General features: G+C 42.9%; 3 protein-coding genes across 4 annotated transcripts in view; 1 reads left to right on the top strand and 2 right to left on the bottom strand.

The window, feature by feature from the left end:
• Positions 1 to 7,681: 7,681 nt before the first annotated feature.
• Positions 7,682 to 15,767, bottom strand: psmb5 (proteasome 20S subunit beta 5). The gene is made up of 3 exons (XM_046052610.1): positions 15,505 to 15,767; positions 13,212 to 13,518; positions 7,682 to 8,370 (listed from the first exon to the last, which is right to left on the bottom strand). The coding sequence occupies exons 1-3, from the start codon at positions 15,727 to 15,729 to the stop codon at positions 8,087 to 8,089; spliced, it is 816 nt and encodes a 271-aa protein (XP_045908566.1). The 5' UTR covers positions 15,730 to 15,767; the 3' UTR covers positions 7,682 to 8,086.
• Positions 15,768 to 16,529: 762 nt separating this feature from the next.
• On the bottom strand, positions 16,530 to 18,897 carry psmb11a (proteasome 20S subunit beta 11a). 2 transcript variants are annotated; one of them, XM_046052732.1, is made up of 2 exons: positions 18,411 to 18,897; positions 16,530 to 17,700 (listed from the first exon to the last, which is right to left on the bottom strand). In XM_046052732.1, exon 2 carries the CDS (start codon positions 17,675 to 17,677, stop codon positions 16,631 to 16,633), a length of 1,047 nt encoding a protein of 348 aa, XP_045908688.1. In that variant the 5' UTR covers positions 17,678 to 17,700; positions 18,411 to 18,897; the 3' UTR covers positions 16,530 to 16,630. The 2 variants fall into 2 exon arrangements, with proteins under 2 accessions (XP_045908688.1, XP_045908689.1); XM_046052733.1 differs by lacking the exon at positions 18,411 to 18,897 and adding an exon at positions 17,958 to 18,243.
• The window catches only part of prmt5 (protein arginine methyltransferase 5), an 11,561-nt gene continuing 7,042 nt past the window's right edge, over positions 18,445 to 22,963 (top strand). The window contains exons 1-9 of the mRNA XM_046052731.1: positions 18,445 to 18,638; positions 18,978 to 19,096; positions 20,600 to 20,685; positions 20,886 to 21,020; positions 21,123 to 21,235; positions 21,355 to 21,404; positions 21,514 to 21,677; positions 21,760 to 21,921; positions 22,023 to 22,100. Coding sequence (XP_045908687.1) covers positions 18,541 to 18,638; positions 18,978 to 19,096; positions 20,600 to 20,685; positions 20,886 to 21,020; positions 21,123 to 21,235; positions 21,355 to 21,404; positions 21,514 to 21,677; positions 21,760 to 21,921; positions 22,023 to 22,100 — 1,005 coding nt within the window. The 5' untranslated portion in view covers positions 18,445 to 18,540. The remainder of the gene's footprint in view (positions 18,639 to 18,977; positions 19,097 to 20,599; positions 20,686 to 20,885; positions 21,021 to 21,122; positions 21,236 to 21,354; positions 21,405 to 21,513; positions 21,678 to 21,759; positions 21,922 to 22,022; positions 22,101 to 22,963) is intronic.

The following is a 22,963-nucleotide window of genomic DNA, read 5'->3' as shown; positions in this document are numbered from 1 at the left end:
TCTCAGTGTTTGCTCTATCTTCTTACATCTACAACATTTACACATCGAGAGTCCAAGTTAAATACAGCACACATCAGTACACAAATCTCCTCCCATCTTGATATTATCATACAGGTCACAGGGCTGAGTAGCAGGTGTCATGGTATCATTGAGCTCACAGAGAAAGAACCAAGGCTGCTTTCACTGCTGAGTGCTGCTGCATGAGCAGGCTGCAGAGAAAGGCCTTGGAGAGGCACCGGGGAGAGAGTGCACCATTCAACGGAATCATCAGGGCCATCAGTGTAATGAGAGCCGATCAGTCCAGAGCAAAGAAAGGCAAGGAGCTGGAAGAGTGAGAAAGGGAAATAAGGAGTGGGTGAGATGGAGGATAGGGAGGGATAATGGGGAAAGTAGAGGGGGCGCATTAGGGTGGATGGTGGAAAACGGTGGGGTAGAGTGAAAGAGAAAATGGAAGAGAAGCAGATATAGAATATAGCAAGGGAGGATAGGGGAAAATTTGCTGATAGAGGGATGGACTAAGGGCTATGGCAAAAAAATGGGGAATGGTGGGAAATACTTGAGAAAAGACTCAAATAAATGTATTTTTCCACCACTGTGCTTACATGAAAACATCAGAGGATGAATAACACAAAGGAGGCCAACTGCTGGGCACTCAAGACTTTGGCACTCAAACTGTCAAGAGAAAACATGACACAAAAGGGCAGGGAGAAGAAAGGATGACAAGATAGTGGGCCGTCCAAAAAGAGAGGCAGAAAAAAAGAACTATTTACCTGAATTGTCTTTGTACCGCGACTAGGAACAATACTGATCACTGAGGACATCTCTAATTTTAAACTGTTGTTCACAGCAGGGTCCTGATATTTAATTAAACTGCCATTTCCATGATTTAGACCATCAGCTTCTCATTTTAGTAACGCCATCAACTCTGTCATTTCCACAGCAGTGACAACCTGGGCTATTGTTTGCAATCAGAGAAGCTGAACTTCCAAGAGGTCATTACTCATTTCTGGCATTCGTCTCGGCTCCGGAAAAGAAAGTCATAAATTATTTGTCTCACACATAATCCCGGTGCCAAAGCTGTCAATCACTTCAGAGTCACTCCCGGCCCCCTCACGTCAGTTCCGTCACGTCCGGCCCAGCGGATCATCTATCAGGGGGTGATCGTCCGTTTGGACGGGTACCCTCTGTTATTACCCTCACGTCTTGGTTCCCCAGCTGAATTACAATTGCAGAGTCAGTGAAGAGCCAGCAAGCTGAAAGGGCTGAGCCCGGGTAACAAGCTCTGGGGTGGGTAATTAATGCCTCCATTTCCCCGTTGGTATTGTCGAGGGGAGGGGTGGTTGGGTTGGCATTGATCAGAGCAGGATCAGGAGGTAAGTGGGCGACATGCCGAGGGCACCACAGGGGGAATTAAGTCAAAATGTGGAACAGAAAAAAGGATGGATGGATGGAGAGGTGAAAGAGAGGGAGAAAAAGAAGGGGGGGCTTCAAGCCTGGCAGAGTTGTTCCTCTTGAGATGGGTCTTCCACTGGGGCTGGCTACTCTGTCAAAAAGCCTGCAGCTCTAACTGACACTTCAAACCAATAAAAAGCACAGTGGTTTTGTACTCTTCTATCAGAATTGTAAAGCCAGAGAGAGAGACAGCCAAAGCTGAAAAAATGTTGAATCAAAAGCTGTATTACATACAGTAATGCCTTAATTGTCAGCGATTTTTACAAATTACAACCTTAGCATCCCACAATTCAAAATTTCAACAAATAAGATTAAACCGATTACAGGAGCAGTATCAGCAGAAAGTACTGCAAATCAGCCACTGTGCAAGAGAAACGCAACATAATGGTGCGTCACCTAAACAAATGTAAGTGCTCACATAACCAGAACTGAACTGCCACTAAAATAGCAAGAAGTCAGAAAAAAAAACAATTGATACTGTGAAACAACAAAATACGCAATTCACTTTTCTCTGCCCCAAGGGACTTAGTCACCACGTATTAAAGGACGCAGTGCAATATAAAAAAAGCCAGGAGCCACATGGGAGTAAGTGGAGTGACCGTGGCAGCCACCATCGCTCTTACTGCCACGTCTTTAGCTGTAGTCTCCCTGACCCTGTCCCTGTTTGCCTGGGAGGCAAGGTCTGGTGCTGTTGACGATAAAACAAACAGACAGCTCCCATTTATACAGTCAGGTGTCATGACAAGGGATAAACAGCCGACCGCTTTGGGCCTCTTGAGGCACAGTCTGCACCAGCGGTAGGGGCTATCATCAACCTCATCCTCACCATCACCCTCATGATCATCATCATCAAGAGCCGCAATAGTGGTGTTGGCAGAAGCTCCTAGGTGCCTGCTGGGAAACGGACGAGTACTGACTCAGATTGGACAGAACTCAAGGTCTGCACTGTTTACTTTGCCGGGCTGTATTCGTTCGTGTCACTGAATTAATCGAGTCAAAAAAAGCAATTGCCAAAAACATTGCTGAGGAAGAGGGGGTGGGAAGGAAAAAAAGAACAGTCTCGAGTAGAGCGAGGCGGCTGTGGCACACACGCAACAGGAATGACAAGAGTGTGGCTGTCATCGCAAGGGATGAAAAACAGCACCCCTCAAACGAGGCGAGGCAGCGGCTGCCTCTTGCGCCAGCAAGTAAGGGGATGCGCTGGGACCACAAACGCAATTATCTTCACGCCAGCTTTGTTTGTCAGAACTGGCACGCATTTAAGGACTTGGGTATACTGATTATATGACACCCAGAGAGCCTTCGGGGTGGACAAGAGGCAGCCGGCAGGGAGTCATTACCCAAGCCAAATAGACTTCTCATTTGTTTTTCCGTCGGGGTAAAGCATCAACAGGAATAAACAATGGCTGATTGATACTCCATTACCAAAGGCATGCACCCTTGCAGTTGGTGTTTTTCCTTTTGAAGATCCAATTACAAAATCCTAGCATCAAATCATGGGAAATAGCATCTCATATGTGTGACCTATGTGAATCCCAGAAAGGTTGTGAGGGTACCCTTCAGATATGATCTAGTGTCTGGGAATGAAATCACGTATGACCACCTGACAGATGGCATAATGTGGGCACAGGGGTTATTTTCTGACAGTGTGAAAAATCATCGTGCTGGCACCTTTCTATATCGCCAGCTGGTCTTTTTCATAGCATTTCATCTAATTTAGGCGAAAAAAAGAAAGCTATTTTCTTCATTTTGTCATGCCTCCCCAGAGTGTCACCATCTTGCCCTGTGTGTGGAAAGCTTTGTAAAAATATTCTGAAAGCCGGTAGCCTACTTAATAGCAGCTATTCTGAAAATACCTGTTGATAACCAGCAATCTCTGTGCCAGACATATGCAACCGTCCACACTGGCAGCACACTGCCCACAGTCTGCTGGTCCAATGCCAAGGTCACAGACACAGACAGGGTGAGTCCCAACATGGTGAAAAACCACAGGTGAGAAGTGTTTCCTCTATACATGACTAGACAGGCCAAAAGGGCAGACAGGAACATACACACCACAGGTTTATAAATCTAAAGCTATAAACAAAACTATATCCCCAAAATAAGAACAACCTTAAGAATTCAGAATTCTTCAAAAAGCTTGTACAAAGTGTCTTCTGAGCACGTCTAGAGGCAAAAGTGTTATCTAGTATAGATAACACTTTTTAGTAGTATATCTGTTCCAAATGGCACAATCACAGGCAGGACGAAAAAAGCCTGTTGAATCAAATAAATAGGGGAAACGGTCTCTCTTCAGAGCATTCAGCGTCTTGCACTCGCTTGGACATACAAAAACTAATTAGACAAGTGTTTATAGCCATGCTAGCAGCTTTGTGGGGCTGCATTTAGGCCATTAAAACGGAGACCTTTTGCTACATTTTCACCTCCCGTCCAGACTACAACGGCGAAGACGAAGACCTAAAACAGAGAAGTTTAGAAACGCTGCCGACTCCGTTTTGTGTTTCAAAACTCCGGAGGGCGTTTTAGTGAAGACGGGCCAAAACGGAGGACTTTAGAAACGATGACGCAGCCGCTCACGCTCGGTTCTCTGATTATGTCTTAAAAGTCATGCAAAGCAGAAACACGATGCTACTGACCGGGTTTTTGACATGGTATTTTTATTACAATATTATGTACCGTGCAAATAACACTTATCTGCCTACACTTGTACTGTGCATGTCGCCATATTTACTTTGCAACGACTCCCAGCCTGTTTTCCGTCGCCACACTCCTGTATTAATTCAGTAACAGTCCCAGCTCCTTATTGGTGCATGCAAAAAAAAAAACAACTTCTTTTTCTGTATTTATTTTTTCTTTCGCCAAATCTTCTGTAACAAGGAAGAGACCATCTGCCTCATGTTTACACCGGCATGCGCATGCCCAGTGTACCTGAACAGCCAATAGATGTGCGTTTTCAATCGTTTTAATGCAGACCGAGATAAACTACAAAATGCAGCTAAAACGCTGGTGTGGACGGAGATTGTATTCGTTTAAATTCTTCATTTGTAAACTAAAACGGAGTAGTGTGGATGGGGCTTTAGGCACAGCGGTGCTTTGAGCTATCTGCTAACATCAGCCAAAATGCTCACAATGACAATGCCAACATTCTGATGTTAAGCAGGTAAACTGTTTGCCGTCTTAGTTCTGCATGTTAGTATGCAAACATTTGCTAATTGGTACTAAACCCAAAGTACAGCTGAAGCAAACATCATTTATTTTGCAGGCATTTCATCACAAATTAAAGCATTGGACAAATGATGATAGCACTAGGTGAAAAAAGTGAGGAAAGTTAAACTAACAACTGTAGCAGTTAAACACAAATATAAAGAGAACTTTAAGAGAAGTTCAGAAACACTCTCATCTCGATCCCTTAACACACCTAAAACATTTCTGCATGAAGTGTTCGTGCTTATCAGGTAGCAAAAATGCTGGGGAGGCCCAGCACCGTCCGACAAGTACTTCATTTGAAACATATTGATGCCTATTAGCAGAACGCTTGTGAGCCAATGAACAAAAATAAGAAATGAGTACCTTATGTCCCCCCTGGCGAGATCCACAGATGCTCTTCTCGCTGTTCAAAAGCTAGACTTGCGAAAAAAAGTGACAGAGCCTTTGTTGTCAGGGATTCTACATTTTGTTTTACTGTCGTGTTGATTTTTGTAAAGCACTTTGTAGCCTTTCAGAAAAGTGATATATACACTCACTGGCCACTTTATTAGGTACACCTTCCTAGTACCATGTTGGAACCCCCTTTGCCTTTAGAACTGCATTAATTCTTCATTGCGTAGTTTCAACAAGTTGTTGGAAACATTCCTCAGGGACCTTCGCCCATAGTGACAGGATAGCATGATGCAGTTGCTGCAGATTTGTCGGCTGCACATCATGATTCGGATCTCCTGTTCCACCACATCCCAAAGATGCTCTATTGAATTGAGATCTGGTGACTGTGGAGGCCGTTGGAGTACAGTGAACTCACTGTCATGTTCAAGAAACCAGTTTGAGATGATTTGAGCTTTGTGACATGGTGAATTATCCTGCTGGAAGTAGCCATCAGAAGATGGGTACACTGTGGCTATAAAGGGATTGACATAGTCAGCAACAATACTCAGATAGGCTGACGCGTTTAAGCAATGCTCAGTTGGTATTAAGGGGCCCAAAGTGTGCCAAGAAAATATCCCCCACACCATTACACCACCCCCACTAGCCTGAACCGTTGATACAAGGCAGGATAGTTCCATGCTTTCATGTTTACGCCAAATTCTGACCCTACCATGTCGCAGCTGGCTCATCAGACCAGGCAATGTTTTTCCAATCTTCTATTGTCCAGTTTTATAGCCTCAGTTTCCTCTTCTTAGCTGAAAGGAGTGGCCCTCGGTGTGGTCTCCGGCTGCTGTAGCCCGTCTGCTTCAAGGTTCAACGTGTTGTGCGTTCAGAGATGGTATTCTGCATACCTTGGTTGTAACGAGGTTATCTGAGTTACTGTTGCCTTTCTGTCATCTCAAACCAGTCTGCCCATTCTCCTCTGACCTCAACATCAACAAGGCATTTTCGTCCACACAACTGCTGCTCACTGGATATTTTCTCTTTTTCTGACGATTCTCTGTAAACCCTGGTTGTGTGCGTGAAAATCCCATTAGATCAGCAGTTTCTGAAATACACAGACCAGCCTGTCTGGCACCAACAACCATGTCATGTTCAAAGTCAAAATCCCCTTTCTTCCCCATTCTGATGCTCGGTTTGAACTTCAGCAAGTTGTCTTGACCACATCTACATGCCTAAATGCATTAAGTTGCTGCCATGTGATTGACTGATTAGCTATTTGTGTTAAGCAATTGAACGGGTGTACCTAAAAAAGTGGCCAGTGAGTGTAAATAAAGCTGATTACTACTATGTGAAGCCAAGTCTGCAGACCAGCAGCAACTGAGGAAAAGTAGTCTAATCCAGGCATGGTGTCACATTAGAAAACTATACCCACAACTGATTATCAATCATCTGTCCATCTTATACAGTAGCTGTTTAGTTGAGATGTTCTTCAGTAATATGGGGGCTGCTTGTTTAATAAGTGGTACAAATGGTGCACAGGAAAACAAAATAGGATTTCAAGTTTCCTGGTGAAATCTGCTCTATGTGCACACATTTCATTATGATTTGCTCAGATAGTATCTCATCAAGTAATTACAGCCTCTAAAAGCCAGCTATTTTTATCAAGGCAAGGCTTCTGACACCACACTTAAATGACAACGCAGTATGCTTGATATTTAATGGTGCTGGAGGGCCTGGCCTTTATCCACTACTCTGAAAATATAATTTAGTCAAATTCTGTCAGTTTGTAAAAAAAAATAAAAATCACTCCTTTAACCCTTTAAGCCACAAGGGCAGTCAAGGGGTTAAATATGTCTTCTTAGTGTTGCTTTTATCAACATTCACTCCATTTTAGCATATCTCCATGGGCACATGCATAGTTCTGCTTCGATTGATGGTGCAATTCCCATCACTTCATTACCAAGAGCAGCATCACAGATGAGACCCGCTCATTTCCATTTATCGAAATCCCATTTCTATTCCATCTGCTAACTAGTCACCTGTGAAACTAGTTTTTAACCATGATTTTAACGCGTACCGGCTTCAGAGGCCTACCCTTTACTAGTGTTTATTCCCAACCATAAAAATTGCTGGAGGGGCACACACTTCCAGCGCAGGCCGTTACATTGTAAAACACCATGGCAGGGTGGCACACAGCTCTGCGCATTGAGAAGTTAAGTGTGTCGGGGAGGAATTAAAGAATAAATTTCCCCTTCCAATTAAAAGACGTATTTGTGCAACGTGAGCGGGGGAAGGGAACATTAGCAGTGAGGGGAAGAAAACACCCTGTTACAACTCAGGAGGCACAATTACTGAGGCTGGTGGTATGCAATTAAATAGTGCTATTTAGACTGTGCTACTCCCCACTAACAAACACAGAACATATAGAGAAGACAAAACAGGCTTTGGATGTACCTCCAAATCCCAACAGCTGTGGGGACCAGATGACTGAAAAGTAAACACAAAACAGTGGCAAAATGACTACATCAAAAGCAAGATGAGGAGACAAGACTATACACTTACATAAAGAGTAAATTCAGAGAAACTCAACTATTTACTATCTTCCTACCTAAAGGTACAATCATGCAAAATGACATAAACAACACTCTTGAAAAAAAAGAACCTCACAGGTTTTATTGAGAAAGGTGTAGTTTCTGAGGGTATGATCAAAATTAAATGTATGTAGGGCAAGCACCACAGTACACCCACACTGTATTAAAGCACATTTGAGTCATCTCTCCTTCAGTCCCTCAAATCATACTCTGTGCAGGGTGAGTGGAGCTCGCTAGCGTTGTTAAAAATGTACAATATAAAGCTTTAAGCTATAGCAAACAAGTCAGAACGGCCCACAGAAGTAATGCAAGTGGAAATCAATAGGCAGCTGAGTCCTTTTTATTCATGTGTCAACTCTGACATTACAGAACATCTTAAACATTGGATACTAGAATAACCTCCTAACAAACCTTATTCTCTCCCCACTTCCTTGTCCCCTCTGTGCTCTTTCATTTCTTAACTATGCCTGATCCTTGTACTGGTGGTGCAGCATGAGCACGTCATCCTGGGAGACCCTGGTCCAGCCCTCGCTGTGGACGTGGTACAGGTTGACCTGCCCTCCGCTGTAGGCGTCACGGTATGTGGCCTGGTAGATGGCGCGGCGTCCTAGCTCGCAGGCCTCGTCCACGGTCAGGTCTTGCCGCAGGCCGCTGTCCATCACACCGTAGGCGTACATGGAGCCTGAGCCCACAGCAAACAGGTCGCCGCACACTCGATTCCCCTCTGAGTCGACGTAGTACAGCCCTGAGGACAAAAGGCATGTCAAGATGGTGTGTAGGAAGAAACAGACAGTGTTAAGGGGCTTGAGTTCGATGCAAAAGCCTCCTGCGTTCTCCTGACTCCGGTGTAGAGCTTTGTCAGGAAAACTGAGATGGTGTACATCTAACACCGCCGCTTTCACACAAACAAAACACACTCACACTTGCAAGCGCACATACGCCATGTTCTCCAGAGAGAGAATATGAACAGCTGCAACCTCTCCAAGTGAAGTAAGGCTGGCAAATATGAACAGCTGCATCCTCTTCAAGTAAAACGAAGCCGGCCGAGGAACCTGCTGACGCGGGCCACATCGCTGTCTGCCCAGGGGCCCTGCTCCGGGCCTTATTGATCCCTGCAAACACGCTAAAAATTAACTATCGACCCGCAACCCGAGCTGCACAGGTAACTGCACCTCGAGGAGGACAAAAAACACATCCTGTGGACATCAGACGAGTACAGCACATTCCTCGCCTCCCACACACACACACACACACACACACACACACGCCTCTATGCAGACATTTCCCTCACCTTCAGATGTACACTTGAATGACACATGGGAGGCGAGAGCTCACACCACACCAAACTGGCCAAACATGTAATCCCACATGCACTGCAGACCCACAGTGTTCTGACGGGCCTGTGAGGGACAGTTTGCTCCACACCACGCTTTGTGGACACATGCAAGACATTTTGTTCTGCACCATGACACACTCGCTAGGCCTGATCCCAAAGTGACGTGGAATGAGTGACTAGCACCAGCCTGTGAGCTCGCCCACAGCCAGCCTACAGATGGTAAAAAGACAGCCCACAAAAAGGCATGTTTTTCATAGCGCTTCACAAATCAAAACCTGTGAAAATGATACTCACACAGAGAAAGGCAGGGACACATGCATATGAAATTGCCTAATATCCACCGCTATCACTCATCTCCTACATTAAAAAACACTTCAAAATGCCCTCAGATTGCACATCCCTGCATGCAGAGTTCCTCTGCTGAACTAGTGACAGTCTATTTGGGATAGAGAGCCACTTGCCTTTCTGAAAAAAGGGGCTTACCATTGCTTTCAACTGGCAAATTGCAGCTTCCTCAGCCTGTCGTTAGCTTGCCATGATAATCATCCAGTGCCTGCCTATCCACGGGGGTAATTTGCCATTCTGAGACCTGCCTGTTCCTCTTGAAAACTGTAAGGGACTCGTTAAAAACATAATAGGCAGAGAGAGAGTTGTAAAGGCAGCCTCTTGTGTTGAGTAGCACAGTTGACGGAGGTGGATAAGGACTGTTTAGGAGGTCCAAGTATAGAAGCAGAGCGGCACCAAAAAAACCCCAACATCCCACATCCATGTCTTTCCAAAGACACCTGGGGTTTTTGTAGAGCCCAATGTCATATCGTTTAACAGTCTCTGCACCTCAAACGCTGATGCAGAAAATTTACAGGAAGGTGGCGACGAAGGCTCAGTACAAAAAAAACAAATACAAAAAAAAAGCGAAAGCAGGGGCACGTTGCCTGGATGGTGAAGCATTGCAGCAGTTGCGGCCAAGTGAGACTCCTTCCACTCCATCGATCAACTGACAGGTGCTTAAGGAGGCTTCTTTAAACAGCAGCCAGTGTAGCTGGTTGGACTGACAGCTTTTAGAGGTAGGCGAGGAGCATGGAGCCATGAATGGGTGGCTAACATCAAATGGGTCAGTGTCTGTCATCTGTTCTTCCTACTAGAATTTACCACTGGATGAGGAGTAAAAATAATAAGAGCAGCCGTAGAACAGACAAAAAAATATTGCATCACTCTCTTGGGAACTGACTGCCACATGGGTTTTCTCTGACGAGGTCTCATATCATACACTATTCTACTATTTGTCAAGGTGGTTACATCCCATTTAATCAAATATTACTTTATTTAAAACCGTTGATTTACTCGTAGGGAGCAGCAGAGGGTGCCATGCAGAGTATAACAGCTTTTTGCTGTGAAAGCAAAGCCACTCTCGACTTATCACGCTTTAGCTATGCACTGATTACAAGTGTCATAACATTTAATGTTATTACATAGAGTCATATCTGTCAAGCTCCTCAACATACCTTTTATTCAATTTATTTTGCATCCAGCTTAAGACACTCCATCAGGGAATAAGTACTCTTGACGTGACTGTAGCCCGCTAATGAGCTTCCCACCTAATCGCGATTGATTTAATTTACATGAAATGTACCTTGCCATTCAATCGCTGGCATTATAGGGGCCATGGCAAAGCTCCCACACCTATTGAATTTCTCCAGGGATCATCATTATTTCCCCAATTGATTGCCTGGGATTTAACGTGTGTCATTTACGTTTGTTGGCTCACCGGCGGGCCGTCATTGTTCACACAGCCACCGTGCTTTCCAGACAAAGCCAGCATCGATCTCAGTAGGTGTACGGGCATTATGCATGCGACCCAATTGTCCGGGCCTGAGACCAAACGTCCATCATCCGCCCGCACTGTCGCTGGCATGCAGTCCCAGCCTCATCGATTTTCCATTACCGTGTCACCGTGGCGGCCTCTTTAAGCACACCTTCTGTGATGTACGGCCTCACACTGCGTGGCATCCAAAAGCCACAGCTAAAAGCACAAAGGGTAGCAGAGCATAAGTGAGGCTGCAGTACCATCTAGTGGGTAACTTTGGGAACTACAAATATGCTTATCAAGAAACAGCACTTGTAACTAAAAAGAAACACATGAATTGACAGTTCTGTTCACAAAAGATCATTACATTTGATGGCTGACCAAAAACACTGGACAAAGTCTTTAAAACCATTCATTATTTAAGTGTGGATGGTCAGTTTCATATCAAGAAAAATGAACAGCTAACCAGCTCACTGTGAGAGCTGCAAAATTAAATTTGCAGTGGAAATCACATGCCAGGAGCAGGCAGTTAAGAGTGTGTTTGAGTAGTCAGACCCGAATTACATTGTCATTTTAAAAAAAACAAATCTGCCATGTTGATTTTACCCTGCTTTGAGCAAATACATATATGGTGAACTGATAATAAAGATTTGAAACTAGTTTATGAATATAAAAATATGCTGAAAAGTGAAACACCAAAACAAAATTCCAATTTTAATGAAGTCTAAGAAAAATCGCGTGAAAAGAATTATAAATCCATCCTGCATAGTTTTTAGAATCTAAATCTTTTAAATTAAAAATAATCCAAATGTGTAGATTAACTGATTCATCAGATATAAGATTAATATGCATTATGATAACTGATTAATCATCCAAGTAGTTTTTCAAGCAAAAAGGGCAGACATTTGCTGTTTTTCTGTTTTTATCACTGTAAATTGATCAGACAAATCAAAGACATTTAAAGACGTCACCTTCGGCTGCAGGATATTATTATTATATTATTATTATATTGGGAAGCTGGACAAGTGGGCCAATAAACCATAGTATTAAAACAGACACAAAAAACTGCAGTTGCAAATCGATTGGTATGTGCCTTTAACGATGGCACATGTGTGTGTGTGGTTACTGGTCCAGACAGGGGTGGGATGTTGACGTTTTCATACAATTGGCTACGTCAATCAATCACACCCTCCACATCAGAACATCATGAAACTGTTGAAACGCAGACCTACTCTCTAGCCCGTTTTTTTGTGCTTCAAAAATCATGGATGAAAAACATGTGAGGAAACACCAAGGTGGTGTTGAGCAGTTAAAAGAAAAAAGAAAGGAGGTCGCTCGAGGCAGGTGCAGCACAGTGCCTCAAAATTACAGACTTTTGGTGCTGCAGTGAGGAAGCTGGCGACCCAAGTACTAGCACTGGCATGGGTGAACATGAAAGACAGCAGAGGTCAGGGCAATAGCAAAACATTATGATGATGCTTATTATTATGAATATGTTTGCTAATTACTAATCTTTTGCAGACTATTGAACCAGATGCTTGGTCTAAACAGCCACTAGGCTTGTATGTACACCGTAACTTATTTATTGTACTCAATGGCTCAGGTGATGTGATTACTTTACTTGGGGAGAGCTAGATTGAAAATGTATTTTAATGGATCATTTCATTATGTACTGTACTCGCATAAAATTCTAACGAAAGCAGGAACAAAGGTTTCTAAAGACCCAGAGCCGGAGAGTGGGCTGACCTGGGACAAACTGCTGGTACATTTTTTGGCCTTTTCATGTTGTAAAGGCACTTTTCCCTGTTTTCTTGCGTTTGTAGACCAACCAATTAACTGAGAATGAAAATAGTCATTAGTCAGCTCTAAGACTAATACATCAAAAACATTATTTAGAGCGCAACAGTTATGTTCAGTTTTAATTAATAATTCTAATTCTATATGTTCACTTTGGAATAGGGCTGGGAATATAAATTTCCTCAATAACAATATAACAAATGTTCAATATATTTTCAATAAATGTTTGACATCAAGTGTTTGTCATGTTCTGACCATAAAGAAGAGTTTAAACCCCAATTAACCATCTGGTTAATTCAACTTTCACTCAGGAGCAAAAATCACCCTTTAGACTTAAAAGAAACAATGATTTTACATTTATCGTGATAATTATCGATATCAAATGGTATGAAATTTTTTATTGTGATAAAATCTTTGGCCATAAGCCCTACTTTGGACAAATGTTACTACCTGAACAGAGAGAGACAATTTTTTCTTTAAATTATAGTCAAAAAATATATTTCTTGTACCAGTAAATGATTGAATGGCTTCTTACCTCAATACTCAAAACTTTGTTGGCAGCTGTCATTGTTTTACTGGTTAAAACCAATTTTGGATAATAAACAGACATAGGCCATATGTGCATGTCCTATACAGCCGTTGTATTTACCTGGGCCTCTCTTGTCCCAACCGCACACCATGGTTCCCATGCTGAGTCCCATGCCCTTGTACTGGTACACCATGTTGGCAAGCAGCTTGGAGGCTGCTGCCACAGAGATGCGCTCCTTGTTGCGAAGCTCATAGATGCGGCACTGGCGGGCCAGCAGGCGCTCCCAGAAACTACAGTCTGCAGCTCCTCCAGCCATGGTGCCCAGCAGGTAGGGGTTGATCTCAATCACCTTCTTCACGGTCTGCGAGGCTATGTAGGAGCCTGCTGTGGCCCGAGAGTCCACCGCTACAATGACGCCATGCTGGAACTGAGAGGCAACAGCGGGGGGTGGGGGTGGGGGTGGGGGGGGAGACAACATGTTAGGGAGACACATTACAGCAGGAGGGAAACGTGTAACAACAGAGCAGTCACTGATGGATCAGTGATGACAGTGTACAGTTTATTTACAACCTCTTATTTCTATCTAGACAAGGGAGAAGTGTGCTGCTGCTCATAAACAATATATAGTTGATCTCTGCCAGAAAGCTGCTGGATAAGAGGGAAGACTTTAGTGCTTCCCTGTAAAACCTTCTATCATTGAACTGACGGTCACAATAGCCATACAGAGCTAAAGTGAAGACAACAGATTTGGCCAGTCAGAGGGAGACGTCTGCAGGGGAGGTTTTCATCAACCAGCTGCCCCTCCCCCCCCACCAGTCAGGGATTAAGGGATAAAGTTACTGTTATTTTATCTTTTCTTTATATCAACAAATCCCTTGAAGAGACCAAAACCAACTGCTGTGACGTGGTTCAGTATTTACACTGCTCTGCTTGTCTGACACAGTGAGAGGCAGAAGCTGTACAGGCTGTTTTCATCGTAATAAAAAAAGATATGTCACCCAGACATAATGGTATTGCTGTTACAGGTTTATGAACATTTCTGGACAACAATGGGGTTCTGTGGCACTATCAGGCTATTACACAATCTAGTTGACAGCATGAATTCATTGTTGGTTTTTTGGCGTTTTCATGGGACTAGTTGATAATTATAAAACAACGGTATCGACCGATTCTGTAAGTAGAGGGCAAACACACCTTGTGCTTTAATAAGCTTTTATGCCTTGCTTAAATCTTTGAAGCACATGTTAAGTAAACAGCTTTCCCTCTTTTGTTGACATTAATCATTAGCAGCTCCAGCTTTGTACTTTACTTATGAACAAAGCTACTAACATGCCATGAGCATTTCCATAATGGTGTTTTTGTTGAGAGACAAACTTGTGGTGTGTTACCTCATCAGTTTGTAGGGGCTAATAATACCAGCCGATTTTAAACTTAGTTATGTCTTCATGTTAGACCTTTTCTGGGGAAACCAAACATTCAATACATCTCCATCAGAATATAATGCCCGGTTCTGAAATAATACTTAAGAGCATCATGTATGGAAACTCACTGTTGACATCTGGGTTAAAAGGAACCACATTTACAGAAGGTGTAATAGTATAATTACAATGAACCATAACAAATTGCAGTAAGAAAATGTACAGGCTGTTGTTCTCCTCCTACAATAGATGCCAGGACATATAAGCAGAATAAAGTTACAAGTTTACACTTGACCTGTTAGATCTCCTGGTGCACAGTTAAATTACCTTGTTTAAAAAAGCATAAATACTGTATTAGGGTTGAAAGAAAAAACATTAAGACACTTCACTTCAGACAGCTCTTCATCATATTTAGCTTTTATTCCACAATACAAAAATAAAGCACCTGCACTATCAAAGGCACACAGGCTGATAACGTTACAGCATTATGTAATCCTAATATGTAAAACACAAATGTGGCTTATCTTTACATTATCATTAGCCTACTTTATCTATTAAAACACACAAAAGCCATGTGTGGATTCAGCACAGTTGCTGTTGACAGAAGTGGCATCTTGTTTCCCATTCATGCACTGGTCAGGTGTAAATAAAGCCACATGGCAGAATAGCTATAGCTTTGTGACACCTAAACAGAATCACACACTCAAAATCACACAAAGATGACCAGCTTAACGTTACTTTTATCGGGTTGCTTTTGAAGCCAGACATGTGACAAATGACCATGAATGGTTCAGGTCATCTGCAATGAGAAAGCGGTTTGTAGCCATGCTAGCATGCTAACGTTTGAGATGTAACTTAGCGTTATGTTAGATATAAAGCATAACGTTTAAATTCTGGGGGATTTAGAAAACGTCTACTTTGTCAACTATATACGTATCGTTACAGTTGTATGCTGTTTGCTCGCTGCAATAAGTCTCTCTAATAACGTTACTTACTTTAAAGGCTAAGGTGGTGGTTCCATGCAGGAACTCTATTTTCCTCTCGACGCCATCCTCGTCCGCGGCGCACAGCGGGTTTTTAACAGAAAAACTGAGACCGTCTCCCGGCGTAGCGTCAAATCCCAGACCGCTATGCACGGGTCCACATCCCAGAGTCAAAGGCTGAAAATTGTCAAATGAAAAATCCGCACAATCACTGTTCAACACACTAGCAAGAGCCATCTTTGAAACTGTCTAGTGAGCAAGCAATTTCCGCCGTTTGCGGAGTACGAACGTTTATAAATTCACTGTGGTAGAAACACACAGCGCCCCCTCTGTTTTGGGCGGACTGTACATTTTGTTTTGCGATGCAAAACTCTACACACTAACCACAAAAACTTCTGCCAAAAAAACAAAACATTACATATCCCTTGCAAAAGCAAACAATTCTTGCAAAACTCTTAAAAGTTGTGTTTTTGCATCACTACAGTACACACAAACGTCTTTGCACATGAAGCAGCATCTACGCATAGTTGTAAAGGAAAGCACTTGTGGCTTTTGCTTTTTCTGTGTGTAGGGCAGAGCAGTTTGCAATAAAGCTTTGTCATGCATGTATTACAGTAAAGGTCTGAATGTGTGTTCCTCGGCTGTTTTACATTTATTCATTTTAGCTGACTCTTTTATTCAAAGCAACTTACAATTGCTATTTTATCAGAGGTCGCACACCTCTGGAGTAACTAGGGGCTATGTGTCTTGCTCAAGGACACATCAGAGGGTGTCACAGTGGGGAGTTGAACCCAGGTCTCTTATACCAAAGGCATGCGTCTTATCCACTGCCCCATCACCACCCTTTTACACAAGCTGAGTTTCTGTCACATGAGACTCTTGTTCAGCTGCTTCATTCAATGCAGAGAGATTCACTCTGTTGATGCTGTGGAACATTGTGTTACATTGTGGTCCTGTAGTTCTCTGCGTGTGATGCAGTTTCTTGCAATGACCATATTTACAATGTGGGAATTATTAGTTTGTGTTTAAGCATTCAGATAAAAACATTTCAAGGCTACAACAATTTCAAACTACTTAGCATTTTAGACTACATGAATCATGAAGAAAGAGTGTATTCTAGCTGGCTGACAAAAATGGATCAACTACTCTGAAGAAGAGGGCCTCTTTTTTCCCCCTCCACTATCTTTGCCCTCCTCTCCATGTCTCTATAATATTCCTCTTTCAGGTCCTCTCTCTTTCTTTGGCTCCATCCCTGGGCTGTGATGTGAAAGAGGTCCACATTGTTTCCTGAGTAGGCATCCCTGTGAGTGGCTCTGAACACGGCTTCTCTTGCCAAGGAGATGGCCTCTTCTTTACTCAGGCTCCACCTCAGCCCTCTATCCAGGACTCCATACGCATAAGGAGAGCCTGAGCCCACAGAAAAGACATCCCCCTGCAGGCGGGCTCCATCACTGCACACGTATATCAGCTTTGGGCCACTGTTAGGAGATGCAGAATGTACCATTGCAGTAACATCTTGGCTACTAACAACAGTTGAGGAGCTATCATCAGTAATAAACGATGAGTCTTCTGACCTCTTTGCAAAGCCAGTGTCACCTGCTTCCTTGTCCCAGCCACAAAGTGTAAGAGCCACACACACGTCAGTCCCTTTAAATGGGTGCAGCATAAAGGAGAGGAGCTTGGCAGTACCACATATTGAAAGACAACGTCTGTGCCTCAGTTGGTAGAGTCTGATCTCTCTGGCCAGAATTCGCTCCCATAGCATGCAGTCTGCACCGCTACCAGAGGAGGTGACCACTAAATGGGAGTGAATTGGTGTAATCTTATGAACAGCTGGACAGGCAACAAGCCCCCCAGCACTCGCCCGTGTGTCGGCAGCTGCAATGACCCCACCTTCGAAGATGAAACCCAAGGTCGTTGTTCCATGAGAGAGAGGGAAAGGCCTGCGGACTGTCACTGAATGGTTGGCTGGCAAAAAGGGGAATGAAGGTCTGTGGTTGGCAGAGTTTGACAAAGTTGGTATGAAGAAATGCAGTGGGATCCCACTATTTCTCCGTCTTCCCAATCCAAAGCTGTAATAGTCACTGATTTGAAAAGATGTGGCTGTATCTTCGAAATGAGAGTCAGGAAACCACTTGCGATGCACAGGAGAGTCTTTGAAGCCACAGATATCTTCCAAAGCCATAATGGTGTAAGTGAAGCAGATATCTGCAGATATAGATTGATTAGAATTTCAGAGATTGGCAGTGTCATCACACAAAGTTAAAACCAGAGTCCATTAATAGAAAAATTGGTCAAACGTGGTTTGTATTGGCTGCGACCCTCACTCATCTAGCATCTAGTATGAAAAAACAAAGTTTTTACTCTTTTATAGCCCTCCCAAATATGACACCCTGCAAAAAACACACACGCTTGGGCATATGTCCAAAAGCACTTGAGTTTACATAAGTGATATTTTATCCTACCTGCGGTGAAAGCAATATCTACAGAAGCCCTTTTCTGCAAACCCTATGTTTTGCTGAGTGACCGAGTCATCTTGCCAGTTGTTTGCAAGTTCATACACATCACACTATTTTGAATGTGTTGTTAAAGGAAGCTACCAACAGCAGGGTTTTCATTTTCTGTCAAACTTTCCATACTGTTGCTCTGTCTTAAATATGGTCCAGTGACAATTACAAAGTAGCAATAGAGGGACTTAAGTAATAATTCATCTAGTGGAATACCAATAAATTAAATGACTTTACGCTAAGTTAATTTATCTGAGAGCAAAAAATGTATTTGTCTGGCATAACATTTCTGAAACAGAGCCAAAAAAAACGTTGACACGAAAACATCAACTGTTGAGTTAAAAATTCATGAACTGAAGAATGTAGATGCAGGATTATCGCGGTAATTTACGAGATATGCAACTGAATTACTTGCGATGCCATTTTGGGTCTAAACTATCTTGCCGCCCAACGGCCGTGCACGTCCTTGCAGATCCAAGATGGCGTCAGTTTCCTCGTAAGCCATGATGCTCCTAGTCAATCCATCCACTCGGCTAAAATCATGGCGTCTGCCAGCACGGGGAGCAGAGTGTCCTGCGGGAGAGATTTGAATTGTGTGCCGGAGGTAGCCGACACGTTAGCTGCGGTCGCCAAACTTGGGTGAGGAGAGTGCTGCACAGTGCGAGTAGTTTTTTTAGTAGAAATGAGCTCACGAGAGGGCGCGCTGGTGTGCTAGCATAATATGAGTGCGTGGGTTTGCTAGCATGTCAGTGCCTGATGCTTGCTAAGCTAGCCGGTGAATGACCAACACGTGCCGAATCTCAAAGGTGCTTGACACTGGATAGTATTTATTATAACTCGTGTAGGCTATTCTGTTAGAAATTTTGTGAGATGGCTGGGGGATTGTTAAGTAAACAGGTTTGCGTTTCACCTCTGCTTGACATTATGAATCATATAGATGTTTAAATGATGTGCTTTCTTTCTTTCCCTGTTGTGCAGGTTTGACTTCCTGTGCATGCCCCTGTTCCACTCGAGGTTCAAGAGAGAGTTTGAGTTGGAGCCCGCTAAATCCAGAGCCGGTGCTCAGACCCGATCAGACCTGCTGCTGTGTGGAAGAGGTCAGTGTTTCTAGACCTCTCATCCTTTATCACGTCAGGCTTCGTCAACGTCAACTTCCTTTTACTAAATTCCGAACCTGGTCGCAACATGCCTGTTGTCATTATGTTTTATTTTATCATATTTAAACTCACTTAAGCACCTTGCTATACAATGCGTAAAATTACCTACTTGCACAATTATTCAGTGTATTACTGTGCACTATCATCATTATATTGTGTACATTACTCTAATACATATTAATATGGTATGGTCTTTCTTTTAGGGTCAATTTCTATTCTCAGAATAAATTCTCTTCTTTTTCATTTCAGACATTTTAATATATTTGTAAAATGTATTATTCGACATATCGGACTTTTGTTAGGGATAGAAGTCTGGACACATTTTTCCCTGGTGTTTGTTTACACAGTCCATCTACCTTTAGGTGATGGCAGGCGTTAAATGTCTGATGTTGAGTACATCAGAAAATAGAACTGCAAAGCTAGACAATTGAATCATAGGATATGATTAAGCCGTTCACGAAGCTGAAAAAGTATTATATTATATATATTAGGCCTGGGCGATATGGGCAAAAATGTTATCACAATAACATTTTTTATATCATTCCATATTTATAGTTATACCGATAAATATCAAATCATCATCATTTAAACTATTATGTATGGTCACAACATGACAAGCACTTGATGCCAAAGCGGATCTCTGGCAATGTAACAGTGGATAAGTAACAAGCGTTTGGTGTGAGAGACCTGGGTTCGATCCCCACTGTGACATATTCTCCAGTGTGAGCAAGACACTTAACCAGTTGCTCCGGTGTGACCTCTGACATATATAGCAATTGTAAGTCGCTTTGGATTAAAGCTTTTGTCCTGTGTCTAAACTTTAATACTATTTGATAAGTTGATGAAGTGGTATCTGTCAATGTTATATTTTATATTGATGTTGCTCTGCTTGCACCTGGACGTTTTGCAATGGTGAGCCACCATAACTTAAACTCATGTCGCCACACTGTTAGTAGCAACTCTAATGCTCTTACCAAATACAAAATGATTCACGCTGCCTACTGGATTCAGTGCAAAAGTTCAACTAAAATGAACATCAACTGCGGTGTAATTTCAAATCCAAAAAGAGTAAAATATTACACTAAATTAGTGTTAAGGTACCAACACTCTAAAGTAACACTCTGTGGTGTGGTGGACCCATGTAGACAACTCTGACAGTGTTAATGTGGGTATACTGATTTTACTGTGTTGTTTATGTATGACTTGGCTGCTGTGACACTGGCATTAATTAATTACAATGTCTCTCAGCGCTAACACAAACAGTTGACACATCAGATTTCGTATATAGGTAAAATGTTAGCTTAAGCCTTTTTTCCCCACACTATAGGGCCAGTGAAACAGATGGATGTTATCACTGAGAGCTTAAATGACTCCCGGGATTGACAGAAAATGCTGATATGTTGATTAATGCTTTTTCTTAACTCTCTGTAATGCTTTGTCTAGACTGGAATACTCTTATTGTTGGAAAGCTTTCACCATGGATCGATGCAGATTCGGAAATCGAGACAGAACGCAGAAACTCAGAGGCTGTAAGTTCCTCGCTTTGGACCATTTCTTTGACATAGACTTCCTTTGAGGTTGTTGTGGATGTTGTTACTGGAGAGAGTTTTATCTTAAGAATTTGTAGCATGAGTGAACTTATCTTGTCCAGTCTCTCCTGTCTGCTACTCTGAATCCTGTCTCCTTGTGTCATCCCGCCACGCTCATCATTCTTTTTCCTTCTCTCCAGGCTCTGGCGCAGGAGCTAAACTTCTCAGCCTATCTGGGCCTGCCTGTCTTTATGGTCCCTCTAAAGGGCCCTCATAATGCCAATCTAGCCCGTGTGCTGCTAAACCACATCCACACTGGACACCACACCTCAAATGTAAGACACACAGCATTAAGGAATACTCAGCATGCATGTGAAGAAGTCAGACAGACACCTAAGTTCTTCCATTAACTGCTGTCGTCCTCTGTGTCTGATTAGTTCTGGATACGTGTCCCGCTGATGGCTTCAGAGGATATGCGGGAAGATCTGATTGAAAATGAACCAAGCACTTACGTTGATGACACAAGTGTTGATGAGAAGACCTGGAGCTGGTTAGTTTTACGCCAGTCCACTTCCTGAGCAGTCTGGTGCTGTCTGCATGCTAAAACAGTTGTCATTGATTTCCTTGAAATTCTGGACTCATTTTGTTTACTTGCCTCTGCTTCTTTAGGTGGCACTCATTTAGAACCCTTTGTGATTACAACAAGAGGATCTGTCTTGGTGAGAGAGAACACTGTGAAGCGACAGCCTGGGGCAAAGTCAGTGCATTAAGAAATAATCATGGCCGTGTCTGCTACTGAAAATGCACTTTTGTTTTGTATTCCTGAAGCTATTGAAGTTGGAGCAGACATGCCTTCAGACGCTGTGATTGATAAGTGGCTCGGGGAACCCATCAAGGCAGCCATACTCCCCACCAGCATCTTCCTAACTAATAAGAAAGGCTTCCCTGTTCTGTCAAAAGCCCATCAGCGGATAATCTTTTCTCTTTTCAAGGTATGACTCCACAGATTCAACTGAAATTAATCACCAGCTAAATGCAGAAGTGTTGTTTTATTAAAGCAATCTGTTTTCTTAGTTGGAGGCCCAGTTCGTCTTCACAGGAACCAGTCGCCACACTGAAAAGGACTTCAGATCCTACCTGCAGTACCTGGAGTACCTCAACCAGAACCGGCCTGCACCCAATGCCTACGAGCTCTTCGCCAAGGGCTATGAAGACTATCTACAGTCTCCCCTCCAGGTAAGGAAGTGCTCAAGTTTGTTCCATAATATAGATATGTTATTTTTTTTACCTTTTTGACGATAAAAACAGAATGTATTTCTTTCCCTTCCTCCCTTTAGCCACTCATGGACAATCTGGAGTCCCAGACATATGAAGTATTTGAGAAGGATCCTATTAAATATTCCCAGTACCAACAGGTAAGACCATCAGACACGTCTGTAACTGCACTAGGAAGGTGTTAAATGGCTATGTGACCTTGTTCTTAGTTGTCTGCCTCACAAACAGATATGCTTAGGGTTAAGGATTTATTTTAATATAGTAGTTATTCAGTTTCAATTAAATTTTATTTATATAGCGCCAAATCACAACAGAGAGGGGGCAGAGAGAGAGGGATGGAAGGCAGTCTACACAATATACACAAAGAGGTACAGGTAGTAAAGGTGATGTTGCTATAGATTAAATGAAAAATGGTACAGATATTTATAGTAGTGTTAATGATAATAATCGTAAATATAATAATAAATAAGGGACGAGAAAGCACAAGACTACCGGAAAGGGGAGAAGTCGAGTTAGTAACATGCAATAATGGGATGAGGTTGCATACAGAGGGAAAGAAAGTAGAGGAGAGAGGAGCTCAGTGCATCATGGGAATTCCCCCGGCAGTCTAGGCCTATAGCAGCATAACTAAGGGATGGTTCAGGACTACCTGAGCCAGCCCTAACTATAAGCTTTATCAAAGAGGAAAGTCTTAAGCCTAGTCTTAAATGTGGAGATGGTGTCTGCCTCCTGAACCCAAACTGGAACCTGGTTCCACAGGAGAGGAGCTTGATAGCTGAACGCTCTGGCTCCCATTCTACTTTTGGAGACTCTAGGAACCACAGGTGCATTCTGGGAGCGCAGTGCTCTGGTGGGGTAGTAAGGTACTGTGAGCTCTTTAAGATAAGATGGTGCCTGACCATTAAGAGCTTTGTAGGTAAGAAGAATGATTTTAAATTCTGTTCTGGATTTTACTGGAAGCCAATGCAAAGAAGCTAAAACAGGAGAAATGTGATCTCTTTTC

Source organism: Micropterus dolomieu, linkage group LG06 (genome assembly GCF_021292245.1).
Source record: "Micropterus dolomieu isolate WLL.071019.BEF.003 ecotype Adirondacks linkage group LG06, ASM2129224v1, whole genome shotgun sequence".
NCBI classification, from domain to species: Eukaryota; Metazoa; Chordata; class Actinopteri; order Centrarchiformes; family Centrarchidae; genus Micropterus; species Micropterus dolomieu.
The sequence above is the reverse complement of the archived record's forward strand: the minus strand, read 5'-3'. Positions and strand labels throughout refer to the sequence as shown.